General features: G+C 47.1%; 1 protein-coding gene across 6 annotated transcripts in view; it reads left to right on the top strand.

Annotated features, from left to right (window-relative positions):
* Window positions 1-22,056, top strand: part of LOC126284054 (homeobox protein cut) — a 422,426-nt gene that overhangs the window by 352,715 nt on the left and 47,655 nt on the right. For 5 of the 6 annotated variants that reach the window (XM_049982638.1, XM_049982634.1, XM_049982636.1 and 2 more), the window contains exons 3-7: window positions 8,539-8,720; window positions 13,701-13,822; window positions 17,595-18,700; window positions 19,001-19,222; window positions 20,803-21,085. In XM_049982638.1, coding sequence (XP_049838595.1) covers window positions 8,539-8,720; window positions 13,701-13,822; window positions 17,595-18,700; window positions 19,001-19,222; window positions 20,803-21,085 — 1,915 coding nt within the window. The remainder of the gene's footprint in view (window positions 1-8,538; window positions 8,721-13,700; window positions 13,823-17,594; window positions 18,701-19,000; window positions 19,223-20,802; window positions 21,086-22,056) is intronic. The other variant, XM_049982639.1, reaches the window with a different exon arrangement.

Raw genomic sequence — 22,056 nt, 5'->3', positions numbered from 1 at the left:
AACACTCCTAACGTGCATATGTTAAATGTGAAGGAACATTTGTGCGTGTCGTGTATAAAACGGCCAAGCTCTATGGCTCTGTCACATAAGCATCATCATATATATCGTGGTTTAGCGTTTCCGTCCTCCTGACTCGAAACAGCGACACGCTGTATTGGCGACCATAAGCAGTGAACAACTAAGCCATCCTTGAGGTGGCAAAGAGGCCATCGCAATATTCATAGAAAGGTCATATATGTAAGAGAAGAAAAGTACATTGTTACTATGCTTGTGATTTTGAGGTGGAGTGCGACTGCTACGGTCGCAGGTTCGAATCCTGCCTCGGGCATGGATGTGTGTGATGTCCTTAGGTTAGTTAGGTTTAAGTAGCTCTAAGTTCTAGGGGACTAATGACCACAGCAGTTGAGTCCCATAGTGCTCAGAGCCATTTGAACCATTTTTTGAGGTGGAGATAGGCGAGGCTTTAAGCCTGAAGAACTGATGGACAATGGACTGGACAAATTCTTTTGGGGTACCTGCATGTTAAGATACGTCCTAGAAGACGACAACTTTTTATCTACGGTATCAGGGCAGTGGCAAGATTTTACTGGGTGGTATAAAGTTGAAGATCGTAGGATGTAGAAAGGTTGGTAAGACACCTTTATCCGACACCGAATAAAACATTGCTGCTGATGTAGATGTTAGCAATAACGAGGAGGTTTAAGATGAAATTCAGCCCGCTTGCACCTTGTACAAACTTGGCCCCAAGACGCTGTTCTCTCTTGGAGAGTACAATGCGAGAGGAGGTTCCGAAGTGCAACCACAACAACGTACTAGTGCAGAGGTACGGACAAGAAGTTCCGAGCTGCGCCAGGCTGTGTTCGCGGCGACAAGTGTTCTGCCGGACCGCCACCCCTCTGCAGGGGCGAAGGGGGGGAGGGGACCAGGAGGCACTTTGCCAGCAGCGCCCGCTTTCCAGCGGACAAGATGTTCCGCTTGCTCGGGGCAGGACCAGCTTGTAGGTCACAGCTATCGGTTTCTAATAACAGCTGCCGCCGCCGCAGAGCGCATCCCATCTTCTGCTTCTCGGAGACAATAACATTTCGTTCCATTACCCTCGTACGTCATGCCGTCCGCTACAACGATTGCTCGCGGAATGCTGTCTCTCCGAAGTAATTCCGGAATAAGTGGCGGGCGATCTTTTGGCAACCTTCGACAGCGAGCTATACCAATTTAGGGCACCAGATCGATATCTATAAAGAGCACAGTTCGGGACAGCATCATCCAGTGGAGTCTTGGAAGGCTACTGCGGAATCTAAACAACTGCAACATGTAAGGAAATAAAAAGAATTATAAGCACACCGCATGAAAAAATTGTCACCCCCATGAGACATTGCGCTAATATGTTCTAAACCTCTTCTAACGTTCATAATTATTCCGAATCGGCGAGGAAGGTAATTTAAAAGTTTCTTCCTGTATGCCATATCCAGCTGAAGCGTCGTCAGATGACTAGAGCTAGCAGATTGCGGGTATGTTGGTTGCTAGATTCACTCGCTGTTCGAAATAGTCCCAGACAGGCATTTTCTAGAGGATTAAGGACTAATGATTTAGTCGACCAGACTTGATGACTGCCTGAGGTGTAGCCAAGCCTGGAACAGGCGCATGCAGCACTGCGAACACAGTTGTTGTCGTCTTTGAAGACAGGAACATATTCATAATGGAGATGTATAAGAATGGGCAACACTTGATTTTCACAGAAATCTGAATGAATAGACGCAAGTCATTGTACGAAAAGTCCCCGAAACATCAGCAGAACCATATCTGGCCTGAGCTACAATCCCCCACACGCATGTGCACTCGACGCCACGAGTCATTTGAAAATAGGCAAAATGCCTCTTTGAGCAATGGCCTTTTCCGAGGTACCCGACTCCAAATGACGAGTGCATGAAGTTCCCTTCGGAAAGTCTGCTTAACTGCATGAGATGGACTTGTATTCTCTGACATTCTGGTCTGAAAATGACTGTTATTGGCAGGGAGTGGCATTCGTCCTCGGTTTCTGTCGGTCACAATATTCTTAGGGCGCCGTATTACGTCACTATGAATTGTGTTGTAGTGTGCACGTCAAAACACGATAGCTCCTTTCTCTCACGTCTCTACTTTGACCAGTATTACGGTGCCGATTCTATACAACTGACTTGCCCTGCCGAGATTTACGTTAGCGGTGGAGGGTTACTTGACAGCCTGGTAGCATTGTTACTCCATCTACGGCACTCCGAAGCGACCAGGTTGCTGTTTGGAAGGGATGACAAAATTTTTGTCCTCAGAGCCTATTTTACCGAGTGCTTCCAGTTGCGTACCAAGCTTTTCTAAACCGCTGCCACGAGAATGTTGTATCTGCTGTACATCGCAGACGGCGCAACTGATGATGCAGCAGCGGTCAGTCTCTAAGAGATTAACCGCTGCGGGAAACAGGTGCTCGCTGGAATCGGCCCGTACAGCTAGCGCTGCCGCATCCCCCCCCCCCCCCCCCCCGGGCCGGTGCGCCAAAGGAAAGCGCCCGCTTTTGTATCGGCCGGGCAGACCCGGGGGGGGGGGGGGGGGGGTCCTAAGCTCAACAGCCGCGGGCGTCGCATGGCGCCCCACGCTGCTCCGTGCCGGCGGTATCAGCGCGCGGATAGACAGACGGGCCGCAGAAAACTCCCTGCCGCATCGTACTTTCAAATCACTCGGGCAATTAACGCCGCATCGCAGTTTGTTTAGCCTGCTTGTAAATGACGTAATTTCCAGCCGCTGTTCATTTGCGCGTAACCGTAGCGGAGTGCTGGAGGCACCCGCTCGCCCCCACGAGCGACCGCATCTCTGTTCCAACCTGCCTTGTCTCACGTACTCTGCGCGTCTCTCTCTCTCTCCCTCTGTACGCACGTGTGTGTGTCTGTCTCTATGTGTATTTTTTTTCCTCGCCGCCCTCGCCTCTCGGTTCCCAGTTCCCTTTCATTTGCGCAACGTCACAGACCTTCCCCCCCCCCCCCCCCCCCCCCCCGGCCCCCCTCCTACTCGGTGATCAGCAAACGTGACGTGTAACATAAAAAGAACGGCTGCGGAAAAGTGAGTGTCAGCTAAAAGATTGTACCGATGCAAATAATCCGACATTTGCCGAGCAATCAGCTTTGTCTTCTGTTGCGTGTACGTTCGACCGGTTCCTCTGTAGCTAAACTGCGATTAGTAAAACAAACCAACCTCTGTCGTCTCTTTTTTTTTTTCAGTTACCTGTATCCTCATTAGATTACTCCGAATTGTCACGCTCAGCTAGCTCTGGCGTACTGGGACCACACGATATACTGTCCAACCTACGACTGCTGCCGCTGCTCCATCCGCTGTCTGAATCGACGTTGAGCAGTTAGAATGGGTGGTGTGCAGCACGCTTCTTTTCGGCCGTTAAAGTCGGAGTTATAATACGAAACCGCTAATTCTGCTACTCGAGTGCTCACCGTTGCACCCGTCCCACAGAGAATAAAGGCTAGCCAGTCTCCTACAATTTTTCTCCTGTATTAATCCGTGCAGACAGAATAGTTCCTTACTCGGCACATGCCCCTTTAAACAGTCACTTCTCCTCGTAACTGTTTTTCATCGATTTCTTTTCAGGCTTTTTGTTTCTAGCAACTCTCATTTTCCTTAAATTTTCACGTCCTTCTGACGTTCACTCTTCAGGAGGTTCCAGTTTCTTCATTTCTAATTTTTAACGGTCCACCTTTCCCATACCATGCTACATTGCTCCATATGCGTTATTTTAAATTCAACTTCCTTTCTAGATAAAAAAATTCTTTCATTTCTGTTACTAGTGCACAGTTTTGCTTTTTAACAAGGGATTTTTCATTTTGTTAACGCTCTTAAAACATTTCAATGCCTCCTTTATATCATTTCCGTACACGATACTGTCACGCTATAGAGAAATTTACTGTAATTTGCTTCTTTATGAAATACGTGCTTAACCATTCAAGTCATACAATTAATACTGTATGTTATTCACTAGTGTTGCCGAAGCCATTGCAGTATATAAAAAATTAATTTATGTTCAGATCGTCCGTCGACCTCAGGGACCTTAAGGTACAAGAGAAGCTGAGACTAAAACAGATAAGGAAGCTCACACACGGTCATTTCTTCGTTTTCTTGAAGAGGCTAGAAACTTATGTTGATACGTGTACTAGATTACGAACAGAATAGTGGTAGCCGAGCTGTGGACAACAGTATGATAAGGGGACAAAGTCGTGAACGCACGCACGCACGCACGCACGCACGCACGCACGCACACACACACACACACACACACACACACACACACACACACACTCTTAAAATAGCGAGATGTTAACCCGTAATTGAGCAGTAGGATTCGGTACTTTTCCTCGCTAGAGCAGTCTCAGAGTAAGTGCGTGTCTGTTACCCAACCGCACAGTCCTGGTCGTGACAAGAAAAGTTGGAGCCCGCAGTGCGCAGCGATTATAGAAGGGGTTGACGGGGCAAAAAGAGTTGGAGGGAAGCATCGGATCCATCCCACTCCGAGACGAGAAAAAGGGGACGCTGGGGTGACAAAACAAAACACACGCTCGGACAGAGACACAGAAATGTGTAGAGGGGAGAGGAGGAAAGGGGTAGGTAGGGAAGACACAAAGGAGGGGAGGTGGGAAGGGTGGGATCGGGGCGTAGCGGAAGACGAAAAAAAAAAAAGAGAGAAAAGAGGCGTGGAGGCGGATTGCAACGTCCAGTTAGTTTTCTGTCACGTCTGGGAAATGACACGGAGCTGGAATAACGATTCGGGCTGAAAAGGGAATGGACGAAGGACGGACACGTTAAGGGAAGGGGTGGTGGTGGCGAAGCAGGAACTGATAGGGCTGCGGCCTGGTGCCGCCGAGGAAAAGAAAATGAGTGATTCTACCTCGCGCGCGACGCTCGTCGCCATTTATGCGTGCGCACATACACACACACACACACACACACACACACAAGGTTGCAGTGGCAAGTGACGGAGAGTTGAGACTGAGAAGGCGAGCGCTGTTCAGAAGAAATGTCTACGTCGGGGGTGGAATGAGGCAGAGCAAGCACCGAGCAAAATAAATGGACCCGGCGGAGGGACGTGGGCCCCTTCGAGAATACACACACACACACACACACACACACACACACACACACACCAGATCGTACGGGTTCGGGGTAGTGCTATAGCGGCGATTTGCAATCTGGAATCCAGCGCTCGGGAACGGATTCTTCTCCTTTCGCAAAGAATGCGGCAGGTAGCTCATTCTTCCTCTTTCTCCCAGCCTTTACCTTCGCTTCTCCTATTGTGTGCACACGCGAGTGGTCACCAGTCGTTCTCCCTATCTGCCTATCTGTTTCTTGCGCGGACTTTGTAATCCCTCTCTGATCCCACTTCTAAATCCACGCTACCCCATCTTCGTCTCTTTCATTCGCAATGCGCGCTGGAGGACGGGGGGGAGAGAGTTCGTTCTTCTGCCTCCACCGGACCAGCGACCCACTAATACCACCGATGTCCTCCTTTCCCGCCAAACGCGCTGCGATCCAACCATCACCCCAAGCTCTACTGCAGCCAGTTCGTCGCTTCCACACCCCCACTCATTGCCGCAAGCGTCAGCCTGCCGAGGGAGTTCAATAGCCATATCGTTTTTAACGGCAGTAAGTAAACAAGCAAGCAAGCTCGCCCGAGCTGCGTGGTTTCTCCGCCACTGCAGCCTCTGCGCATTCTCGCATGCGTAAACGCACTGAGGATGGTTGGGGGGGGGGGGGGGGGCTGTGGCGCCAACTCAGTCGCTAGATCTCCGGGCGAGCCCCACGGTGGGCGCTTCTCCTCTTTATACCCTTTCTTTCGTGCCCCTCCGCATTTAGCTTTCTCTCTCTGTCGAGGAAGGGATCGCAACGCCGCTGACTCCTCTGCGGGTGTACACCATTTCGTTCATATAAGTGTGCGCGCGTCGTCTATAGATGTGTAAGTCTGTACGTTTGCCGTTTGCGCCGAAGACACTGCAAATGACAGGAGCAGAAATGAGACAGGGGAGAGGGAAAAAAAAGGACGAAAGCAAAAGTGGTTTGCTTATAGGGAAGAGGGGGCCGCCAGCTCTGCGCGTGGGGTTTCGGACGGAGTTAAAATGTATCCTTGTGTTATCTCTGCGTCCTCCCCTCTCATTCCCCCGTCTCCCTTTCCGTGGCACCTCAGATCGCGTCGAGGGTGCGACTGGTCCTAACATCTCGCTCTCTGGCATTCCCTTTTTTTTCATTATTTCTTTTCCGTCCCAGTCTCTCTCTCTCTCTCTCTCTCTCTCTCTCTCTCTCTCTCTCTCTCTCTGCGTCTCCCTCTCTCCCCCCGGCGGGCCTGCTCAGGTTACTTCAGGCAGGGATGCGGGCGTAAAGGGGTAAGAGGGCGCGGTGGGCCGGTGACAAACGCAGAGTCGTTATTATAGAAATAAGGCCCATAGCTCGGGCACTTTTATAGTCACCGTTGTTTCTCCTGCTATCGCGTCCAGGCGGGAGCCGCATCGCGCTACGTGTGCCCACCGCCCCTGGCGGGCTGTAAACTGCCGTTCGTGGCTCTTTTAGCGGGGCGCTAAATGCTGTCCCTCTCTCTCTCTCTCCCTCTCTCTCTCTTTCGACCAACCTAAAAGCGTCCGCCTCCTCACAGGCAAGTATCGAGGCTGCGGCTAGCACAGTCGCCATGCGCTTTCCTCCGCTGCACGAGCCTGACTTCTTGAGCTCCCCCTCTGCTTATGCTATTTTTCCCTCCAAGACAGAATGACTTTGTACTGTTGTATGTGGTAGTGCAGAGAGCAGGAAACAATTTAAAAAAAATACAAGCTGTCCACAGAGAGAAGTGAACGAGATTTATTATACAATTTGTTCCTATTTCTTACGGAGGCAAATACAGTGTTTGTTGTTGTGGTCTTCAATCCGAAGACTGGATTGCTCCATCTCCCCATGGTAGTTCACCCTATGCAAGTCTCTTCATCACTACATTATTACTGCGACCTACATTCGCTTGGACCTGCTTACTCTGTCGTTCTTTAATCTCCCTCTACAATTTCTACACCCTCAAACATCCCTCCGTAACCAACCTGACGATTCCTCGAAGCCCGCATTTGAGTCGAGTCGTGTCGTACTTTATTTTTCTGCCCATTTCATTAGTTATCCGATCTAGTGAGTAAAGCAGTCACCAGCCCAACGTTTGGTGTGATCCGACCTACCGAAATAATATTCAGCATTGTTCTTAGCAAAAATTTGTACTGAACTGTTCATCGTCCATGTTTCACATCTGTACAAGGCTTCACGTCAGACAAATACCTTCAGAAAAGATTGGTTGGTTGGTTTTGGGCGATTAAAGGGACCAGACTTCAGAAAAGACCTCCTAATACTTAAATTTATACTCGATGTTAACAAATTTCTGTTTTTTTCTGTATCGCTTTTCTTGGTATTGCCAGTTTGTATATTATTTTCTATCTACTTCTGCCAATGTCCGTTATTATCCTCCCAAAATAGTAAAACTTGTCTACTAGGGCCGGCCTGGGTGGCCGAGCGGTTCTGGGCACTACAGTCTGGAACCGCGTGACCGCTACGATCGTAGGTTCGAATCTTGCCTCGCGCATGGATGTGTGTGATGTCCTTAGGTTAGTTAGGTTTAAGTAGTTCTGAGTTCTAGGCGACTGATGGCCTCAGAAGTTAAGTCCCATAGTACTCAGAGCCATTTGATTTTGTCTACTAGGTACTATATTCATTACCTCATTATCAACTGAATTAATTCGATTACATTCCATTGCCCTTGTACTACGCTTGTTGATATTCATTTTACAATCTCTCTTCAAGACACTATTCATTCCACTCAGCTGTGGTCACCCACATCCTTTGATGTCTCAGGCGTAATTTATATGTCATCAGCAAATATCCAAGTTATTGCTTCTTCTCCTTCAATTTCAGCTTCCAAACGCAGTAGCACACTTGTAGTTGTGACCATCAGAAACCTTGTCTCAGATGCAATATGGTGAAGAGATGCACACGACAGGTGTTATAGTACGTATGATTATAGTGGTTCTTATGTTTTGGTGCTCCGCGGTACACATTATACTACTTGCGCGACCAAGATTTCCCCTTTGTTAAAGTGAAAGTTGGTAGTGCATAGAAAGTACATGTGACGCCCTCTTGGATATGACTAGTGCCAATATACGATTCGTGATGGTTGGCTAGTCCTGAACTCTGGTCTAATGATAAATAGTACGTGCGCAGCTTAAAGGTATTGTCTTCAAAAATGTTTACCAAGTATTTGGATGGTCGGAAATGGTCTGCAGCTCAGCCTCTCTGGAAGTTGGAAAGTTGTCGTAAGGTCTTATGGGACCAAACTGCTGAGGTCATCGGTCCCTAAGCTTACGCACAACTAAATCTAACTTACGCTAAGGACAACACACAGAGTCATGTCCGATGGAGGACTCGAACCTCCGACGGGCCTCTCTGGACTCGTGACTTTAGCGGTGTGTGTGTGTGACACGGGGCTTCGCCGTGTTGCAGATCGCGCAGCTGCTGGAAGACGTGCAGCGGCTGCAGACGACGCTGTCGCAGCTGCAGGAGTCTTCGGCGGCGCAGGTGGCGCGCCTGGAGGAACAACTGGAGCACCGGCGGCAGCACATCGCGCGCCTGGAGAACAGGCTGGACCAGCAGCGCGACTACGATGACCTCAAGCGGGAGGTTAGGTGAGTCCTCACCGGAGCAGATGCACTCCACCGCCTAGCAGCAACGGTGTCTGCCATAGGAGGATAATCACTGCCTCATAAAAGCAGCTGTGACTACGCTAAATTGTCTGATTTCAAAAACAGCTGAGGTGACAGCTGTATCGCTAACCAGAAAAATGAGGAGCACTGACCTCTAAGCTTAAGTGGAGTTTCTTGGTCCTCAGTAACACTTTCTACGCCTTCTGTAGATTATCTCAGTTCATTCCTCCCTTCATTGTGTAGGTTAATCTTTCTTGCACATTCGGAAATGGCAGCAGCGGGCCATTATCCTTCAGAGCACATGATACATTGAAGGAGTGGTGATATGTGTAAAGACTGTTGGTCGCAGAATAAAGTGTCCGTCCCACAGTGAGCAAACGGCGGAGTAAGTCCAGAAAGGGGCAAAGAAAAGATATCGTGGAGTGAAAAGATGACATGAAATGCGTTTTTCTTGGTTTATATTCTTCCAAATTATCGTAAAGTCCATTTGGTTGTGAATATTATTTCCAAACTGTAATAAAATAAGATCTACGGTATGATTTACTAGTAACGAGCTCCCCCTTGACGTAGATACTGCTAGTTACTGCAATCTGATTATTCTTCGAAGATTGGTAGGAGCAAAACTGTGCAAGGTCTGGAAGGGTTGCTTTTTGGCAGCTGACAAAAGACAGCCAATCGGTTGCCGAGTCCGATGTCCGTTTTGAGCTGCGAAGTGGATGAAATAACAAAAAGCACAATAACTCTAATGGAACAGTGTCTCGCACATACATTTAATTTAGTGTATGCTGGCGCTCGTCGTTCATATGAGTCCCCGCACTTCCTGTGGGACTCATCACGGCGAGCGATCGGGAGCGCTTCATTGTTACCGTAGTGCTCAAATCGGCCAGCGGATGTGACGTGACGCTCGGTTGATTCGCGCTCTCACCTGTTGCTCGCTGCCGAAAGCACATGTATTGATGGGGGGGAGGGCGACGTGTGACGGCCACGAGGGTGTGAGGTGTGTGTGTGTGGGGGGGAGGGAGGGAGAGAGAGAGAGAGAGAGAGAGAGAGAGAGAGAGAGAGAGAGAGAGAGAGAGAGAGAGAGAGAGCTGCCACGAAGCGAGCAAATAAAATATTGCGTTCAGTGACCTCGCGGCGCGCCGGAACTTTTATTGTCACAACCATCAGTTTGGCTAAAGATTACACTGCCGAAACTCACTATGCATGTTGTCTTCAGGCATTATGTATACAACCTGCGTTTTGTTCGGTCCAATTTATTAGGAACGTATGCAACGACTAACTCCTCTCTCGAGTAAAAATATAAACTTGCAACATCTTCCAGTAGTTTCGGCTGTCTGTAAAGAATATTTAATAATTCCCGCTGATGTTCTGTCGTAGATTTCAATTTACGATACGTATTTGCGTTCAACACCTCACGCATCGAACCTGTATATTAACTTCCTTCCGTGTAGTTATCATTCAGTGCCTTACATGTTAGAATTCTTACGTTTCTTCACGCTCAGTCTCGTTCGTCAACCGTTTTAGGAGCAAAATATTCGTTTTTCGCAACCTTCACACCATTTATGTTCAACTACGAGTCACTTCACTTGCAATATGCAGTGTGTCTCACCTAAGGGTCGTCAGGAGCATTTTCTCTGGTGTTACGACAGACATTTGCGATTTCATTCTTGCAGTGTGTTGCTGGAATCGGATCAAATAAATATTGCTCGTTGTGTCTCATGTGACGCCCAGCGTCGACGGAAAGCGTCGTTTGGTTTCCCCTTTCAAAGAGAATGGTTTTTAAATCGGAATTTTACGTGGCACTTCGAGAGAGCTGTCTCAAATTAGTCTAGTGCAATATTCATTTCATCAGTATGTATTAACAGGAACAGTAAAACACGAAGAAAAACTAGTACTCCAGGAGCGAGAGCACAGCCATGCCCCTTGCTGACTGCTACTCCCACGCAGCAGCACTGCTCTGTCGCTTTTGGAGTTCTAGGTTATTCTTCGTGTTTTACTGTTCCTGTTAATACATACTGATGAAACGAATATTGCAGTGGACTAATTTGAAACAGCTCTGACGAAGTGGCACATAAAATTCCGATTTAAAAATTAGTTTTTTTTTTGTAACGGAAAAATAAACCGACACTTTCCGTCGAAACTGAGTGTCACATGGAGACTTAATGAGCAGTATTTGTTTGGGCTGATTCCGGCTACACACTGCAAGATTGAACATCTAATGAAATACCAGAAGAAATGTGCCTGACGACCCATAGGACAGTGACCACCTTAGCTAAATTTTGTTCACCCATTCATCTGTGGAGTTAGCTCCCATGAAAGATTTTAAATAAAACCGTTTTCTGCTGTTTTTAATTTGTTTCCAACGACGTTCTGTAACACTAGATAAGTGCAAAAAAGCTAGTAGGTTGTTCGGCGTCATTGTCTTTTTCTTCTCTCCGCTCGAGTTATTTTCTAGTGTTCTATTATTGCATAGCTATTTTATTCCACGGACATTTCTCACTTTTTATGAACTGGGTAAGCATGACATTTAGGTTATAGAAGCTCACACAGCTAACCGGAATGACATAATACAACATATTTCTAGAACAGTAAACATCGGCGGCAACCAAGTTTGCCCAATCGGTTCGAAGTTCATCTCTGACGAAATATGTTCCATGTTTACATCGCGGATTTGCGTAGGTCGTAAAGTCTTCAGGAAAACTCGTACATTTGCTCTTCCTCAAAATCCCGAGAATTTCTCAAACGTCACACAAAGACTACAAACGAGAGCGGAATAGCAGAGAAGCGAAGCTGACAGGGAAAGCCGTTAAGCCGAATAAACGCGCGCGATATGATGTCAAATACACTTGTATTAACATTTTTTTGTACACTTGGTGCGCAGAGCTTGTGAAATACGTCCTCCTTAGTTACACAAAGAAGTATGCATTGCACAGCTTCTAAAATTCTGACCAAATTCAACTGTTTGTGGGACTACGTTTTCAGACGGGATAAAACGCTTACTGCGGCGACAGTTTGACGAGATTAGTGGGCCATGTTGATACGAGTTTCCACGCTCTGTTGTGACACACCAGTTGAGAATATGGACTCAGACCATCTAGCATGGAACAGATTTAAACATTCCATATGAAGCATGATGTTAACCGATTTTCTGCCTTTTATAAATATTCCATAATAGGTATGGCAAAAGTGAGTCTACCGAGTTTTGGGTTTTTCTGTAACGCAACTTAGACGTAATGCGTTTTTGTCTCTCACTGAAAACAGCAAAACTGTGTGTCTTCGTACGACGCGATATTGCCGCTGTAAAATGAAATTGCTTCTCAGCTGCTAAAGCTGGTTTCCTTATGAGCAAGATGCACGTAAAATTTTTCTCATAACTGGGAGAACCGATGAGAAATTTTCACCTCCGGCGAGGACGAGTAAAAATATTTAATATGTGGGAGAGGAAAGACGATTGGCAGTTATCGGAAAAACGCCTGGCATCTAAGGAACGCGGGAAGTTCTCCCCTGTTCGGATGGAAAGAGACCATACAGAACGGAAACTTACGATGGAACACTCCGCTTTCACTGACGTCTGTGTCTAGATAGTATCGATATTCGGTAAATTCTGATGCCGTTTCTAGAAAGGGTAATCAAAAGATACTTTGAAGTTTATCTTATCCTTTTCTTTGTTAAAGTTGCTCTCTGCTGTTTCATGGGCCTTATTACCATTTTTTCGTTACTATATTCCGATTATTGGTAGATATTCTCCTTATTTCTTGGTGTCAAATACTATGTTTACTTCACAGCTAAAGCCACGTCGATCTCTTACCCCTGCACTTGTCCAATACGAACAAATACTTCGCCGCTACAGGCCTCGATGTCTACGAAATACTAACTGTAACTTCCTCTTTTTTTCTGATTCGTGCAGCAGATACTATGCGCGTCAAAGATATTGCTTTACAGTAAACTATTACTCCAGAAACGGACATCTAAGAGAGTGACAGACGCAGCCTATTTCCGTAAGAATTTAAAACCATTAGAGCATTTAATGAAAGACATAGGCTTCGAGAATGTCATGAATTTCACAGTGAAGATGGCAGTTGTTGGCGATATTGTAATATTAGTGCTTCATTTCCCAGGGTATCGATTTTCTCCTCGTTCAGATCATGACTTGAATATGTTACCAGGACAGTCTTACGACTCCTCGTCTCCAGTAGTCTTTCGCAGCTGTACTTGCAGCTGCTGGTGAGATGTTTAGCTGCTGAAGATTAGTGAATACAACGTTCCCAGAAGAATCAAAAGTCACACCAGGATTGGCTACCAGAAGACAGCAAAAACTATTATAGCTGGAGAATTTGTTTGCAGTTGTGACTGTAAATGGAATTGTTTTATAATGCAGAGCTGTTCAAAAATATACATCTCGTTTAGTTAATTTTTATTTTATGAAATATAGATTGCTTTTGCTGTCTTCTACGGATAGCCAAGCCTAGTGAAGTACACGTAGTCTAAAGAGTGCTTTGTGGACTTTTTGAATAACCCTGTATTTGTTTCGTGATACCTTATCGGCGTTCTGTGCTGTTAACTGTGCGGCACGAGTAGTAGTCATAATGTTTTAATCATCACCTCGAAAAAATAGAGTTATATAATATAATCGTGGGTTTATTTCCCGGTACATGTTTGCAGTTCTGGTACACGTTGAAATCTCCTCACCACAGTACCGTAACACGCTGTTAAGAGGAACCAAAGGAAAATGGCACAGGCAGTTGCCAAAGTGGAGACTTACTACCTAATTTTGTTTTGGTTCCTCTAGCTGCTTACTGTGGTACAGTGGTGTGGGCATTTTAATGTGCACCAGGACGTACACGCACAAATACAACATTATGTAAATTTATTCTTTCGAGCCTTAAAGCCTTACACTGCCCATCATATAGCTATGCCTACCCGGAGTCAGTGGGCATGTCTAAAGTGTGTTGCTGTTTTCAGTCTGCTGCGGGCGATGGAGCTGCCACTGTCTGGAGACAAGCCGCTGGAGCTTCTGCTCCTGGAGAGGAGCAAGGCGGCTGCGACGGCCCTGCAGGCGGAGGCCAAGACGCCGGAGTCCGCAGGTGGGTGGCTGGATGGATGTGCGCGCGCGCGCTGGAATAACAGCTACCGCTGCAGCCTTTAGGTCGCCGTCACGGGCATTCGCGGGGAGGGGCTAGAGCAAGAACCGCAGTAGGGCTAGGCGGTGAAAGTACTTCAGGACTGAAATGGAAAGCAGGCACGGGAAAATCCGTGGAAGCGGGAGAAATCGTCTTCTCATATCCAGCCGAATACTAAGGGCGAAAATGAGGACGATGAATATTTCCGAAGGAAACTCGTGATTTTTGAATTGCATTCTGTGGTGTAGAGGTATTAATGGAACGACTACCTGTCTTCGAAATTTCTGACAACGCTTCTGTGCACAATGGTCGTCTTGTTCCCAGAAACAAAGCTCACGGATACCGTAGCACGCAGAAGGTGTACTCTGCGCTAATAACCAGGAAACCGAGATGGGAAGTATTAAACTCAGACTAGTTGGGAGATTCCTAAGGAAGTCTAAATCGTGTACTAACAAGGTCTTGTAAAAAAAAAAGTATTTTGAGTATTACATTTTATTGCATGCGTATCGCTGCTCTGCATTGCCTTAAGACCTAAATGGGTGGTAATGTTAGATGTGAAATTTGACTTCTATGAAACGATTCTTAATTGAAGAGAAATACTCTTCCTATCTATACAGCTAAGCATTGTTTATCGAATGAGCGCTCTAGGACGAATATTTTTTGCTCCAAAAAGGACCATCACTTTAAAAGAAGGATCCTCTGACACGTTAGTTGCACTCACGGGCGCAACAAACTCTACATTCGAGAAGTGTGACGATCAACTCATAAAAAGTGACAGATCACTTCCCGGACGTGGGCATTGTGCCACAGTGGCGATTACATTCACACGGCAGCAAACATCCCACATGCCGGTAGGCACACCATACAGAAAAAAGGTGGAGCTTCCGCCTGAAATTGCTTCACTCTGCATCCTGTCGACAAGAGGCAGTCACCTCCGCCCGCAGACGCCCGAGAGGGCACATATTAAATATAATCGAGTTAGGTAAAATATTACGACGTATGTTTCCTAGGAGTTGGCATTACTCAGAAATGTCGGAGGAAAATTAGCGTAGCTGCAAAGTGTTGCAGTTAAGGAAATACTAAGTTGTACAACAAAGAAACTGCTATATCTCCTCTTCACCTGCTGAAACCTTCTTTCGATATTTTGAACCATTTATCAAATATTAATGTTTAGTTGCTTCCTTTGCTGTATGTGAATGCTATATGTACTGTGACGCACGTGAGTGGTATACAATATTTATAAAATTCAAGATAAAGATCCAGCCAGGACGATACCGTTGTTGTCAACGTGTTAATATATCTGTTGAGGACGTCACATACAACCAAATATTGCGACGCTGCTCCACTGTTTGGACTCATCATTATTTCTGTCAACAGAAATAGAAAGAATCGAGAGATACGCTGCTACACTCATAACAATTCCGTTCAGACTGTGCTGAAGTACGGGTATAACTGCATCGATTGGTACATTAAAATGGCAACTGTCGGAAGACGAATTTGTTGTCACGAAATTCAATGAACTGCTATCGAGGCAGGCCACGGACCGAGTCTGCTGCCTTCATTATTTCTTGTGGCTAAGGAACAAGAAAAGAAGAAAGACTTGGAGGCATAGGGATACAAAGAAACAGTATTTTCTCGCCCTCTCCGTGCACGAATGAAAAAGTACAGAGTGGAAAGTATTAGAATAAAGTAATCTCCGTTATACACTGTACAATGGCATGTGTGCTATATATGTAGATATAATTACAGTATTTTAGTCTTCACAGCTGAAAGTACTAAATTCGTAATTAGCTTCCTGTGTGCGACAATTTGCAATTAGAATGGCATCGTTCCTGGACTTGCTGCAAAATAGTATGCGTATCGATGTACAGAATTTGCTTTCGCCTCTGTGTTCAACACCAACTGTGACGGTGCCAGAGCGCTATGCTTAGCATTAGCAGCTTCAGCTTCTAATTCACATTTCTTTTTCCTGTGTGTATCTCAGCCGTTGCCTGCCTAATGCACGATCTGTATTAGATGTGTATCGTTGTACCCTCTGAGTATAAAGAAAATCGATATCCCCTGTAGCTGCCCGTCCTTCTTCTGTGTCCTTCCTAATTTTTGTTTCGCTGTGATTGTTGTGTTCTGCTAATAAACCTTTTCCGATATACTCTCCCCCTTTTTTTTAATAAAAAAATGTCCCTATTCTGGCATTCCGGACAACCTGCCTGGCTTCAGTGCATGCGCCAAAGTCGAACAGACATTAACCACGCATGAAAACCAACCGTAGTAAAAAAAAAAATGTATGTTTATTTTTCTTTATCATTAACAGTAATCTTTAATATACATGTTTAGTCTTCAGAGAAAGTCAACTTGAGTGCCTTTTTAACTCCTCCCACACGTAAAAGTGGAAAAGTATAGCAGCTTCATAAAACTAGTTAATTTGTTTCTGTAACCACTTATCAGGTTAACTTCGTAAAACTGATTCAGTGTGCTATATAAATATGTCGCATCATAGAAGCTATAATTAAGAAACAGGTGTAAAAAAGCGGCTAAACATAAATATGCGACGGTAATTAACACTGAAATAATTTCATTTGTAGCTAACAGATAACATTAACGAAATTTATACCATTATGAAGTTCTGTTAATGCACAGAATTTTCCGGTTATAAAGCTGGGGCTTGTAAGTGTGTAACTGCATCGCTTCAATTGTAGTTACCGACAACTACGTGAGGTATAGGTGGTTACATCCAGTGCCTGTTGAGAGTGCAGAATACTCTGGGTGGATCCAACTTTCAAGCAGTTATCTACGTTTTTGTATTGTAATAAATGATGTCAGAAAACATCTGCTTTTTTTAGTTTCCATTAATCTGTGATTACCGTAGATATTGGGTAACAACAGGTATAAATAGCCGTACCTCACGAACGATAAAAATTTTGTCCGGTAGTATTATCACGGTAAGCTGACTCTGTCTATTGAAGTCACCTTCTAACATCATCATACAAAAGGTGAATCACAGCATTATAGTTTTACAGTGCCTCCGATGAATTAAGCAAGAGCTGCAGAGGAAAAACGTCTTTTTTTTTTATACTGAAGTGTAGGATCAGCTTAAAGTTTAATGGGACCGTATGATAATTCTGTACTATCACACTAGACCAAATACTTGTATGGTATTCTATTTGAGCGAATAGATGTTGTTGAAACAGCTGTAACTTGGTCATGTGGTCCTCAACCACACCAACGGCACCATGGCGTTGAACCTTTTCAGTACTTCCATTGAAGGGAAGCATCATGCTATCGTCCTTCATACAAGTTCATCTAGTCGCAAAATCTACTCACTTCGATACTTTTTTCAAAAAATTAGATCATTTAAATCGTCTCCTTAAGCTTATATTAATAGTCTAAAATTACAACGACGTTTAACTCGAATCACGTGAACCTCAGTGCGTAGAAAGCAAGGTAATGTAGGTCAACATACATCTTTCGAATGCGTATAAAACCTGTGCTGTCGTGAGTTCCTCCCTCTGATTTAGATAAAATAGAATGCCGTAGCAACCTCGCATAAAGTCGAACAGAAAATTTGTGTGTTACACAGTTGCAAATATGAAAGACGGCTTCATACTTTACGTCCGACGCAAAATGGGCTTTGGGGGGGGGGGGGGGGGGTCCATTCTTTTCCTGGAAGATATTCGGGAGAGCGTCAGAATACAAGAATCACAGCGAGACAAAAGCGGCATTCCCCGTGTGTTTGCAGGGCTGTTGGGCGCGCCCGCCACCGCCCCCACGCCCCTGGGCGGCGCGCAGCACCTGCACCTCGGGTCCCTGCCGCCCACGTCCGCCTCCACAGCGGTGCCGCCCCCGCACTTGCACCACCTGGGCGAGCCGCCGGCGCTCGGCCCGCCTCCGCCCGTCCCGCACCCTCTGGACCCGCTGTCCTCCGCCCCCGGCGTCCAGCAGGCGCCGCCCCCACCGCAGCCTCCGTCCACCCCGTCCTCCTCCTCCGCCTCCTCCGCACCCTCCGCGCTGCCACAGCAACAGCCTCCGCCGCCCCCGCAGACGCCGTCTTCGGCGCCGCAGACCCCTGCCCCGCACTCTTCCGCCCCCTCGGCCACGTCGGCGGCCGCGGCGGCAGCTGCGGCGGCGGCCGCGGCGGCGGCTTCGTCGTCTTCCCCGTCAGCGGCGGCGGCGGCTGCAGCGGCCGCCATGCTATTCCCGCCGCCGCTGCAGAACGTGGAGACGTTCGGCTCGTTCCTCGGAGAGGAGATCGTGGCCAACTGGAGGCGGTCCCTGGAGCGCACCATCCTCAGCCAGGGGCACCCGGTAGGCCACCCGGGCGTGCCGCCCGCGCCCCCGGGCCAGCCCCAGCAGCCACAGGTGTCGGCCCCCGAGCACATGCAGCCGCCGGCCTCGAACCAGCAACCCTCTCTGACGTCAGTTCGCTCGCCCCCAGATCCCCTGCAGCAGCAGCAGCAGCAGCAGCAGCAGACGACGCCGCAGCCTCCGTCTCAGGGTGGCGGCTCGGGCGCGCCGTCGCCGGTCGCGCGGACGCCACCGGCTCCGTCGTCGTCGTCATCGTCGTCGTCCTCGTCCGCCGGCTCGGCCGCCGCGTCATCTGCCGGCGCATCCCCGGCGTCGGCGTCCGCGTCGTTAGTGAATACGACGCCCGCCATAGCCAGCCCACTATCGGCACCACTGGACCACCCAGGACACCACCACCACGCCGGCCACCACCACCACCATCACCACCACCACCAACAGCAGCAGCAGCAGCAACAGCAGCTACTGAACGGCAGCCCACGTACGCCGCCGGACAGCAGCGGACCCACCGCGACAGACGCCGTCACCAGCAATCCGGGACTGGTATGTAACACTAAAATCCTCTACGTCACCTGCATTAAACTTTAGTGCTTTGTGCAGCCTTATATAAAAATTCAATCTTTGTATCAGTGCTGCAGGCACCCTTCATGTGTAGCACAATGTTTACCACTCAGTGATACCCTGTCCTTGGAGATAGCATGCATTTAGGTTTCGAATTGCGTATCACTTTTCGTTATATCCGTAGTTGTCGACACTTATAGTCTTCTCTTAGGACGTAATTGATTAAAGAAATAGTTAGGGATTGTCCGCTGGCGAATGACGGTGAAGCGGTGTCGGTCGCAGGTGATTCCGCCGCCGCCCACGAGTACGCCGACGCTGCCTCCCTCCTCCGCCGCCCCCATGTATTTCCGCAGCCCAGCGGACGAGGCCAGCATGAAGAGCCCCTTCCGCTTCGACGACCCGCGCAGCCCGTTCCGCTTCACCGACGATTCGCCCGTCGGCGGCGTGGCCCGGCTCGGCGAGTCGCTCATCCCCAAGGGGGACCCCATGGAGGCGCGCTTGCAGGTGAGTCCCAGCACGGTTTTATGTGGTGTCACAGTCCATTATCACATCGAAAAAGTCAGGGTGCGACAGTAAAAACTTGGTCACGCTGTTAGTCCTCACATATTCACTCTTCAGTGCGACACATTTTTCCGAATGATGGATGGCTTCGCAAAGTTGTTGGTTGTAAAAGTCTGCGTTTTGGGTGTTTAGGATACGTCCCATCTCGTCGTCATTCTGGAAATGACTGCCACGCAATGATTTCTCATCCGCATGAAGGGGAAGGGGTCACTGGGCTACATATCGAGAGAATGTGATATCTCGAAGAAGCAGTATGTTTGGCTGCGTCGTGTGCAGAATGAGCTGGTGCGTTGTCGTGGAGGAAAGACACCCCTATGTCCAGTCTCCTGCTACGCATTGTCTTGACAACCTTCCACAATCTCGTCAGAAGATTTCCGTTTATAAACTCATGCGCCACATAATCACTGTCTCGAATGGCGGTGCATTGTAATACATTTCCACCAACTCATCAAGGATTGTTACAACGCTGTTCCAGTTTTTAACCCTTCCAGCCTAACAATATGAAAAAAATATAATTTTAAAGTTTTATCACATAATTAACCTTTATTATCATAGTAAGCAACGAATACAAGAAGAAATTGGCAAAAAGTAAACAGTTAGTTAGCAACGAATATGAGAGTAAAATGGCAAAAGGTAAACAGCTTGTTGTTTTGAGGAGGTGGTTTCATTTCGGAACCACTAGAACACGCAGTTTTCGACCACCCATCATTTAATGTGATACATTTTGAAGCAAACTGGCATTTTTACTAGACAAAATACCACGTCTCGAAACTTACATGAACAAATTACATTCCTAAATAACATGCAAAGATGGGCCTAAAATCTAATAAATTTCGTAATACAATTGCTTATTGTTCCCGTGGTTTCATTTCCATACTACTAATAAAAGCAGTAGTACAAACTCAAATCCTCAATTTAAAAAAAACCACCACGCATGTCACAATCTTCTACAAGCACGTAACACAATCTCGGCGCCAACTGTTGCTTTAAACGCTGTTAAGTGACTGCTACAATATATTACATTCGTAGGAGTGCCTTTCCCAACCTTGACACAATCCGAGCTTGTGCTCCGTCTCTAATGATCTCAATGTCGAGGGGACGTTGAACCGAATCTTCTTTCCTTCTTTTCGTAGAAGTATCACAGGTGTACCACTAGAAGTCTCTGTCTCGCAATAGCATTGGTGGTTTCACGCGAAAGGCACTGGTACTCAAAAAAGTTTAATCAGTTGGTGGCTTCAGACAGAAACGATTAGCGCTCAAAGGATTAACAGAAAGAAAATCAGTTAGATTGTCCCATTGACGGACTTCTGGAAATAGGAGAGTTTTGGTCTTGAAGGACGGGCACTTACAGTGGGGTAAAACGTACATTCAGAAACAAAGTCAGACATTATTGTTGTTGTAGGTGGTACGCTAATTAGCTGCCATTTGAAGCGAGAAGGACTTGAAAGGAAGAGGCAAAGCGAAGTAGCTGTAGAGTATGGGGAGCACTGCTAAGGCAAGCACCGATTGTCCGCTCTGTGCAGGAGATGCTGCGCTACAACATGGACAAGTACGCGACGCAAAACCTGGATACGCTGCACATCTCTCGGCGGGTGCGGGAGCTACTGTCCGTGAACAACATCGGTCAGCGGCTGTTCGCCAAGTACGTGCTCGGGCTGTCGCAGGGCACCGTCTCCGAGCTGCTGAGCAAGCCCAAGCCCTGGGACAAGCTTACCGAGAAGGGCCGCGACTCCTACCGCAAGATGCACGCCTGGGCCTGCGACGACAACGCCGTCCTGCTGCTCAAGTCGCTGATCCCCAAGAAAGGTGAGTCCATCGACACGCTAATCCGTCCTAGAGCGACGAGTTCAAAGACACTGCGCCCTCATTTATCACGTCGAAACTTTACAACACGGTGTACATTTTATAACCTGGGAGTACAAACTCTCCACAAGAAGAGAACGACCGACCTATTTCACTATTCACTTCCTCCTCAAAGGTTGTGGAAAATTGATAGTATTTAAGAATGATGGAGCATGTCTGTGAATATAAGAGTCAGATTCAGTCACAGCTTGGAGTCCAGAAAAGTCTCTTCATTACAAGGTCTCTTCATTGAAGGTGTCACTGAAATTATCAAAATGATTTCAAGTACGGTGATGTTTGTCGATGTTTACGCCATGTGACTGAGCAGATTACAACACTCATTTGGAGAAACGTTGTAGCTTTCGAAGGGTATAACGAGTAAATGGTTCCCTTCACACTGAACTGATATGAAACAAAGGGCTACGTTAGACAGCTCATCCAGTCCTCATGACGTACCTTTTTCGTAGTGTGGACAAATTATTATTGAAGTTCCATATGTAATCACTCTCGTTCTTTTCTCATACAAGGGGCGTTCAGTAAGTAATGCAACACATTTTTTTTTTTTTTCTGAAAGCGGGTTGGTTTTACTCAGGATTCCAATACACCATGATATTCCCTACTCTTCTGGCTACAAAACCTTATTTTTCAACATAATCTCTGTTGAATGCGACAGCCTTTTGTCACGTAACTGAGAGGGTCTGTATGCCCGCATGGTACCATTCTACTGGTCGAGGTCAGGGCCAACGTCTTACTGCATCAACAACCTCCCCATCATCCACGCTCTGCTTCCCACAGAGTGCATCCTTCACTGGGCCAAACAGATGGAAGTCGGAAGTCGAGGAATACAGTAGACACACACCTTTGCATACCCCGACTGGTGGACAAGTGTGCCACCACTATCAGCAGAGACGTACTGTCGAGTAGCGAGGTGTTTG

The sequence above is a fragment of the Schistocerca gregaria genome, chromosome 8 (assembly GCF_023897955.1).
Source record: "Schistocerca gregaria isolate iqSchGreg1 chromosome 8, iqSchGreg1.2, whole genome shotgun sequence".
NCBI classification, from domain to species: domain Eukaryota; kingdom Metazoa; phylum Arthropoda; class Insecta; order Orthoptera; family Acrididae; genus Schistocerca; species Schistocerca gregaria.
This window is presented reverse-complemented; position numbering and strand designations above follow the sequence as displayed.